This window comes from Amphibalanus amphitrite, unplaced genomic scaffold (assembly GCF_019059575.1).
Source record: "Amphibalanus amphitrite isolate SeventyFive unplaced genomic scaffold, NRLGWU_Aamphi_draft 000492F_arrow, whole genome shotgun sequence".
Classification (NCBI taxonomy): domain Eukaryota; kingdom Metazoa; phylum Arthropoda; class Thecostraca; order Balanomorpha; family Balanidae; genus Amphibalanus; species Amphibalanus amphitrite.
In genome coordinates, this window is record NW_024881986.1 from 320419 (window position 1) to 329949 (window position 9531).

The window sequence follows — 9531 nt, forward strand, 5'->3', positions numbered from 1 at the left end:
TCGTGGACCTGCTTCATGTGCAGTCCTTCGTCGTCTTCCTTTGTGAAGATGCAGATGTCGTCTACATACGCCGTTACGAAGTCTAGACCCTCCAAGATCTCATCCAGAATACGCTGGAACACCTGTCCGCTCGTGCAGAGGCCAAATGGAAAAACGTTCCACTCCCACAGTCTGCCTCCAACTGCAAACGCCGTCTTGTGCTTCGTCTCCGGATCTAGAGGCACGTTGTGGTAGGCAGGGTTGTGCTTGACTCATGAGTCGAGTCAGAAATTTGACTCAACTCTGACTCAAATGAGTCAGATTTGAGTCGAGTCGGATAAAATGTTGAGCTGTTGAGTTGAGTCAGAGTTGAGTCGGACAAAAATATTAAGGTGTTGAGTTGAGTCAGAGTTGAGTCAGTAAAATAACTTTTGACATTGAGTTGAGTCAAGAACATTTAGGAACATGAGTCAGCTGACTCAACTTTTCAGAAACAATATATTGTATAAGTTTTTCATCCTCCCCCGCTTAACAACTTAGGCCTGGCCCTGCTGCCGGATTTTTTCACCCCCCCCCCCCCGCTCAACAACTTTTTTATCTGAGTCAATTTTGAGTCAACACACTTGACCTAACAAAAAATTTGAGTCAAGTTTGAGTCAACTCATATTTTCATTGAGCCGTTTGGGTCATGAGTCGAGTCAAGGGAAAAAATCAGCTCCTTGTTTGAGTCAGAGTTGAGTCAGGGTATTCTGAAGTTGAATGATGAGTCGAGTCGGCAAATTTTTTTGAGTCGAGCACAACCCTGGTGGTAGGCACTCTTTACGTCCAGGTGACTAAAAATCTTGCCACCCCTCAGCTTCAACAGGACGTCACCCAAGGCTGGCATTGGGTATGCCTCCTTCGAGACCTGCTTGTTCAACTTCGAGTAGTCGCAGCAGATTCTCAGCTCGTTCCCTCCTTTCTTCACGACCACCACTGGGCTCGCGTACTCCGACGAGCTCTTGCAGATGGTTCCTCGTGCTTCCATTTCAGAAAGCTGGCGGTCTACCTCTTCCTGGTAGTGCAGGGGAATCTTGTATGGCTTTGATACGACTGGCGGACCACTCGTGCGCACCTTATACTGGAAGTTCTTCACCCGCCCGATATCCTCACCATCTCTAGCAAACAGCGACGGATACTGATCCAGGACGGCTTCTGGAACTCTCTCCACCGTGACCTGCATCTCACCACACTGAATAGATGCCTTCAGCTCCTTCAGCGTGTCAAGCCCAATCAGCACGTCATCTGTCAGGTCTTTAGCCACGACAAACATGGTGGCTTTCTCTGGTCCATCGTTCACCGCCATCTCCACCCACGCACAGCCTCTTGTGGCGAGCTCCGACCCGTCGGCTGTGGTGAGCGACGGAATCACCGCCTTTGACAATTCTAGCCCTAGTTGACTGACCATCTTGTCGTTCATCAGGTTAAACTTCGTTCCTGTGTCAACCACAGCTTGGATCTGCGGACCCTCTATCGTGACGGTCATCTGGACTTCACTCGTTTGAATCCTCTTGCATCCGCTGCCATCTCTATCCGGCGTCTTGCCCTTTCCTTCCGGACACTGGGCCTTCAGGTAACCTTCTTTGCCACACCCGTAGCACTTACGGTTCCAATGCTTGTTCTCTGCTCTCTTCTTTGGACACTTACTGGCAAAATGTCCAGTCTGACCGCATCCGAAGCACTTCAAACCTGACCGGTTGACCTTCATCACCCGTGCTTCTGGGTTTCTCGAGTCATCGCGGTACTTTTCGGACAGTCGTATCGTGGTCATCTTCCTCACCAGTGTGTCCAACGACTGACAATTCGCTTCGTGGAGCCTGACTTGCCATGACGCCGGTGCACCCTTCACAGCGTAGTTAATCGCCATGATTTTCCAAGCATCCGCTTTCCCTTCAGGTACAGCTTGTTGCACCTTCTCGTACACGTCGTTGACGAACTCTCTCGGATCTTGGTCGTGACTCAGCTGCATGCGGTCCAGATCCCTCAGGATGAATGCTTTTACATGCTGTGGCTCCAGACACTCGGTGATGCATTCTTCTATGTCATTCAGACTCGGTACAGACTCGTCTGTTTTGGGAAGTTTCTCTTCCACCCTTGTCGCTAGCCATTCAGACTTCGACTCCATCCCGACTGCATAAATGCACAAGTCGTACACTTCAGACTCAGACATCTGGTCCACGGCCACTCGCCGCCTCATCTGTCGAAAGAAACTTCTGAAATCCTTCTGGTTGAAGCTTGGGAGGCCCAAACTCCCACCCCAGCTCCGAGTTCTCGGTGCATAAGCCATGACAGCACCACCTCCTTGGTTTGTTTGCAACACACCACCGTTCTCACCCCCAGCCTCCTGCTGGTCGGTCATTGCTCCCTGTACCACACCGTACCAGTCAATCTGCAGCACACGTTTCCCCGGATCGTCCCGATCCACTGCTTCAGACAGGGCTCCAACCCCAGAAACACAGGTGGCAACCTTTCAATTCGTATCCCACCGCTGATGATAAGAGTTTGGAAACGTATTTCTGTATTAATCACTACATGCTGCACAACACCAGCGAACACCCCCCGCGCGCCGACGCGACCCCCGCTCAATCCCCGTCTGCCAAGGTAAGTCTACCCGACCGTATATGTGGCACACTGTGACGTCACTGGTATCCTTCGTGCTCCTAACAGCCAGTGTCGAAACCACGCTCAGTGTCGAAATTAAATGCCCCATGTCACGCCTCTGCACTATGCCGAGTTTGGGGCGTGGTTTGTCTAAAGCGCATTCCAGCTGACGTTCCTAATGCAGATCTGCCGAAACTAACTGACCAGATGCCGATTCGGATCGAAAAAAGCAAGAAAAAAGGTGTAGTGTCTCCGTGTTAACCCGCGCCCCAGTGGCGGTCTCAGCCAACTTCGCCCTAGTGAGGGGGGGCATATGTTACCACCCACCTCTAACTCAAAAACTAAGAGGGCTAGAAAGACGCGGTAAAAAGCAGTCGATAGCTCTCAATGCGTACGTTTGAAAGTATTTGGGTCATTTTTCACCTTAGAGCAATATTGGGGTCACCAGAGGTCATCAAAGGTCAAAATTTGCCAATTGTCATTATATTTTTCAGAAAACATGCCGCTATCTCAGGAACTATGGTAGCTAGAATAACGCAGGGAAAAGCAATCGATAGCTTTTGAACCCTTCTTTTGAAAAGGTCATTATCAATATTGACCTCAGGTCAACGGTTTGGCCTCCAGAGGGCAAAAAGTCCAAAAATAGCTGTTTTTACGAAAAGTGTTTTTCGACAATAACTTTCGACTGCAAAAAGCCACGACATTTCTATTGCCAGAATCGTGTTCCTCTCGCCGAGACACGTCGAATGAACTATAATTTGACTTTGAAAGGTCAAGTTGAAAATTTGACCTCAGGTCAAGGTCATGACCTTACCGGAAAAGGTCATGTTGCATATCAGTCGATGCGTCTCAACAAGGCAAACACAATGAGACCATCCCCAGCGTTCTATCTCTTTCCAATCGCGAGTTATTGGCAAAAAACTGTTTGTAGCCTTAAGTGACCTCGGATGACCTGTCTAGAGGCTATCAGCAAAAATGACACCTTGGTCATCACGAGTGGACTAAATCATTGTGATTCTGAAATATTTGGACTGTTCCGATGAGTACACACGGATCTAGAGGCATTTTCATTTTTCTCCATTGACTTGTAATGGAAAGGTTTCGCCACTGACCTGACCTTAGGTCACGGATATAAAAAATCCGAGATATACAAATTGTAGGGGCCCATAACAGCATGCAATCCACCAAGTTTGAAACCTTTCTGACAAACACTGCAGGCTGGACATGATTGCAAACTTTTTTTTAGGCTTGGTCAGTTAACTTGACCTGGTGACCTGACCTGACATGACCTGGGGTCAAAAATTTCACACATTGTCTAAAATTGATGTACCAAAAGCTACCCCAAGCGGCGCGGCGCTACGCGCCGCGGTTTTTTATTCACTTGCAAAAAACTCGACAGGGTGGTAACATATGCCCCCCCCACTGGGGCGAAGGTTAAGTCGACCGCTGGTGCCACTGTGTGACTGTGTCCCGTATACTGCCACCTGTTCTGTTTTGTTTTGATTTGTTGCAGGATGGCAGTGACCTGCAGGAAACTGTATAGACTGTTCATTGGATCCTCCACTGAAAACTGCCAGACCGTCCTGACCGCCCTGCACGATACAGACCTGGGATGTGACAGTGGCCAGTCCCGTACCATCAATCTCTGTGTCCCCAGTAAGTGACGGCGTCTCTGACCACCCACACCAGCCGACATGGCGCCACCGGCCCAGTGGCGGCGGATTCGATTTTGGCGTGGGGGGGCAAGATCCCAGTTGAGATGATGTCATAGGCGGATCCAGAAAGGCGTTGTCGACGCTGTAGGGGACATACCCCCCCCCCCCAGTGTCCAAAATCCAAAAACTCCTCGGATTTCGATTCCTTACGGACCTACTGCTGAACAGTATAAAGCAAAAAATATTCTGATAAAAGTTTTATTATTAGGAAACATAAGGTACGTTTTGTCTATTTCGGGCGATGCAAGGAGAGGGGGAGTAAATATTTGCTTTATATGCCCGCTCCCTGGATCTGCCAGTGGACGATGTAACGATTTTCGTATTGCTGTATTAGAAAAAAGCTCCAATGGGAAAAATTGTGCCATAGCCCATAACCCGATCGCAAATGAGATTTGAAGAACGGGGCCAAACCTTTTGAAGTAGGCGAGCGCTATTCTTCAATGAGGTAACTCGTTACCATTTCCTCTGTTCATTTTACGTTCGATTTCCGTTTAACCTTCCTTTAAAAAGTATTTCTGAGACAGATATCAACTGAAACTAGCTAACAGCGGGAGGAGACCGCTCAAACATTCAGAGACAGTCGGTCGCATCTAAACCTATTGCAGGACAGCAATCCGCCAGAAACCCTCCCCAAGGCAGTAGTTCGCCAACTAAGCTCACCGAGACGGGCTGTCTCGATGGGTTTATCCTACAGTAAGCCCACAGCAAGGCTTAAAGGGACTATCCCACCTTTAACATGGGGTTTGAGTTGAGATAGCCAAGTTTGCGGCGAGGTTCAGAAACCACTATCTATCTAGGTTGCAACCCCCGCGGCCTCTTGGTGTTGAAGAAATTCGTTCCCTTCATTTGAAAATGGGCCTTGTGCAAGGCCCTATCTTCAACATGGAGCGACCGTTAGTGTGACGTCACCTCGTTTAATCATTCTGATTTAAATGGGTTTGTTCGTTGAAAAATCGCTTAAAACTTGGTCTGAACTTTGTTGTGGTGCCTACAGAGTAAAAAGAATCAGCTTTATGACAGTAATGTGGCCTGGGGAAGGAGGTAATTTTGGGCTGTGACGTCACATATTTGAAAGTTTGTGTTTGGAATATGGGAAGCCTAAGATGTTTAATGAAAAATAAATGCCAGAACCGTGTTCCTGGTCATCCAATCTTTAAAGTCGGGCACAATTTAACTGGTTTTAACAACATTTTAGAAGGTGGGATAGTCCCTTTAACTAAGGCCCAAACGCTCGTCAAGCTGCAGGAACGGAGGGCTGAGGTGAGGGAGTCGAGCGGCAGACTAGGGTGAAGGAATTCGGTGGACTGCATGCAGAAGCTCTGGGGGGGGGGGGCGTTTCTTGATAAGGACTTTAGGGTGCGCTGACTGCGGTAAGGTCCAAATTATCACACCAAATTTTGCCACAACATCTACCGGTTCAGGCACTCGAGAATCAGCGGCCAGTGGTAGGTATCTGCAAAGACGAAGCATTTACCCAGCTTCAGCCTAGTGTGGGCGCCTCAGGTGGCTGTAATTACAGTTGCACATACCAAACGACCTCAGTGCAGCCAGTCTGTCGCCGAAACCATTCGGAACAGACTTCAACGAAAAGTGAGACAAGGTTAATGCTATCGTTAAGTGCCATTATAGACTTGGACCCCGTTGGCTTGACCCACTGGAAGGTGGTAGTTATCGGACGCTGCGGGGCATACTCATTTTTTCCGAAATGCCTTAGATTTTGCTTTCGTGTTCGATGCTATGTATTCTATAGCCAGCCTTTAGCCAGAGGGGGCCCCACTAACGCCCTACCCTCAAAAGTTTCCAACGTTAATTTTTACTTATTAAATAGTGAATACTGAAATAAAGCGGATACTGAACTGTGAACATCCAGTTTTTACACTGGCCCCACACAAGCCTCCGAATGCCCAAAGCAGATCTCTGATGGCTGGCCTTTGGGTGTCATACCGTGCATTGGTCAATGTGGTCAATGTGTACGACCTCGGCGTTTACCATTTTACTTGCACTGGAAACCGTTGCGCTCGAAAAAATCAGGGGAGTGGCTTATTACGAGCGCTCATCAGTCCTAACTACCCGCAAGCGAATGGCTAGCCCTTCCGTCTCCGCTCGCTTGCGATTTGGCATTCATATAGGTACAAAATAGCGGCAAACGACCACTGAGGGTGTGAGTTGCTTCTCTTGCACACTTAAAATATCTCTAAATCGAATCTGAAAAGACAAAAAATGCTATAAAGCGGAAATGGTTAGCATTTACACATATTCAAAAGGCACCGTTGGACAAACTGTAGGAGCGCATAGCTGCAATATCAGGCTATGGAAATTTCCTCATGTTTAGGGCACAAATTATGGAGGGGCAAGAATATACGTTTGTCCCTCGTCCAGAAGTTTCTTAGGGAACGATGCCTCCTCTGCCGCTCCGTACCTATCCGATAATCCGACGCCCCTGTAAACGTTCACTGAAGGCCTGGGTTGCCGCTGCGTCACGTTGACGCTTATAATGTCTCCAAAACTAGGTTGAAGAGAGGAAAACGTGAATTGAACGCGAACACTTGTCATTTAAGAAGGGCAACGTATGATAAAGTATATGGGCATCTGGTTACATCTTCAGATGATCGAACAGAATAATCAGGTATATGTTTCTTGTCTACGTTTTGTCACAAATTATGGGGGGGGCAAAAAGATACTTTTGCCCCCCCCCCACGAGTTCGCCAGGGGGGCAGCTGCCCCCCCTGCCCCCCCCGAATCCGCCGCCCCTGCACCGGCCTCTCTGATACGCACAGACACTGACGCACGTGACGTCACCAGTACTGACGTCACAATTGGTTACGTGTATCTCCGGAAGTGGCGTCACAGTATCAGTATCAGCCCTCATGACGTCATTAGTCGGTGATACACACATTGCCATTGTGTTTGTTTCTGTACCTGTAAGTGACGTCATAAGTCTGAGTTGCCCCATGTGACATCTCTAGCAATCAGTATGTAATCTGACGTGCTCTATTTTTCAGAGTCTGCATACGACAAGCTTACCAAGCCTCCCAAAGGCAGCAAAATCTGCTTGCAGTACTATAACTAGACGACTAGCTTCCCGGTGCCTCGTCCGCTCTGGTGCCGGCGGCAGTGTCGGAACTCGACAACAGATGGCAGCACTGTGTCCCGTCGGCAGCGCTGTACGGAGCACATTGCACACCTGGACCTTCATATCCAGAGTTGTTCGGAGCCGCCCTGTCCCATGGGGCCAGGTCCGTGGGTACTTTACCGCCGTGCCAGGCTGGTTTGGGCTGAGTAGCCGCCTGAAGGTTGGTCATTTGATTTAGGCACAGATTGCACGTTTGTTGACACTGCTTTGATAGACACTAGTCATATTCAGTATCCAAGATTTATAACGCTCCGGGCCAGTGTCCAGCCGTCGGTGAACCGTTGTCACCGTGCCGGAGGTACCGCCGTGGTGACGGCACGTGTGACTTTTGACATGATGTCACGCTGGCTCACACCGCTGTGCTGTTGTGTTGTAGTTTCAGTTTAGACCAGAGAGTGGTTGTAGCTAGCTGTGAGGGTGTCCGGTCCAGGCGATATCGGACCTCGCCCGTCACTGTGTCGGACCGTCGGTGGTCCGGTCGGCTGTGGTTCGTTTGGACCGGATATGTCCGGTTCGGTGTCGCTCATGGGATATCACGGGCTGATGGCGATTGAAATACACAGTGGTTCAGACGTTCAATACACCAATGTTACCGGATTTCCAAGCGCCACTATGTAGTGCTGTCATTTCGTGACGGTAACCCGTCAAAGGGATTGTAAGGCTTCTGATCATTATGCAATGCTTTGAGCATAGCATTCCATAATTTCATACGAAGTTGTGATAAAAAGAAGTCACCTACTTGAAGTGACGTGGAGCTCTAATGTCGGATCCTTCATAAAAAGTGCGTGCAACTTCAGATTGCCTTATATAAGTGTTCCGTGAAAATTAAGCCAAACCCAGAGAGCTATCAGTAAAGAGAAAAATCGCGTCATTTCCAGGAAATGCATCCCGCAGGGGACGGGGCGAATCATATTTTTACCCTCACCACCAGCCCAGCACTTCAGTTGACTGAGCCGTAAGGCTATACTGATTATCACACATCAAGTGTTTCCATGGTGATCAATGTGTCACCCAGCCGGTGCGCTGCGGCACAGCCTACCACTCCAGGCAGCTGATTGCCCGCTGAGAAACGGTGCATCGTTCTGCCGTCAACTGTAGACTGTATGTACAGTGTGTATTAGTTATATTACAGCTGTATGGACACAGCACGGGTACGGATCCCTGTCACCATACCATCGACTGGTGGATACAGGACACGGTCTAGTATCAAGCGGTGCGATATCGCCGGTGGTCGTTATTTCTTTTAGAAGGCTGGATACCGCCAGTGGACACTATTATTTTACTGAAGGCTGGATATCGCCAGTCGCCATTATCACTTTTAGAAGGCTGGATGTCGCCAGTGGCCCTATCACATACCTAGAGGGGTCCAATAGGGCCTTTCGGTTGTTTTCTCAATTAGGTACTCCCCTCTAAAAAGTGGCGAATATTGACGTAACGTTTATTACTCAGTTCTAATCAATACCCTTAACTGAAAACGTTCGTGGTCCGATCATTGACCTTTGAAATTATCCATTGTTTTAAGACAATATTCGACGAGATTGGTGATTCGCCGCATAAGCGCATATATTCTGTACGTGCACTTCACTTTTGCAAGTAGAAGTGAACCTTTCCGGTCAGGTCATGACCTTGACCTGAGGTCAAATTTTCAAAATGATCTGTCAAGGTCAACAAATTATTCATTCGGCGCTTCTCGACGAGAGGAACACGATGCTGCCAAAAGTAATGTCGTAGCTCTCTTGAGTCAAAAGGTAGGTACGGACGAAAAACCATTTTCGGGAAAACTGCATTTTTACAGTTTTTGCCTTCTGGAGGCTAACCTGTTGACCTGAGGTCAAATCTGAGAAAGGGCTGTAAAGCGCATTCGGCTGTAAGAAAAGGACTGTAAGAAAGGTGTGTAAAAGGGCTATGGAATGCGTTTTTTCCGCGGCGCTGTAGCTCTACATATAGGCTCCGGAGTTCGCCGTTGGAAGTTTCCAAAATTGTTGAAATGGACTACCTTTGAACTTTGATAAACTCTGGCGACCTGACCTTTGACCTGACCCAAAAAATAATCAAATTGTAACC

General features: G+C 48.4%; 1 protein-coding gene across 1 annotated transcript in view; it reads left to right on the forward strand.

The window, feature by feature from the left end:
- Window positions 1-8046, forward strand: part of LOC122392584 — a 31477-nt gene extending 23431 nt beyond the window's left edge. Inside the window, exons 8-9 of the mRNA XM_043387637.1 lie at window positions 4133-4275; window positions 7337-8046. Coding sequence (XP_043243572.1) covers window positions 4133-4275; window positions 7337-7404 — 211 coding nt within the window. The 3' untranslated portion in view covers window positions 7405-8046. The remainder of the gene's footprint in view (window positions 1-4132; window positions 4276-7336) is intronic.
- Window positions 8047-9531: the final 1485 nt, after the last annotated feature.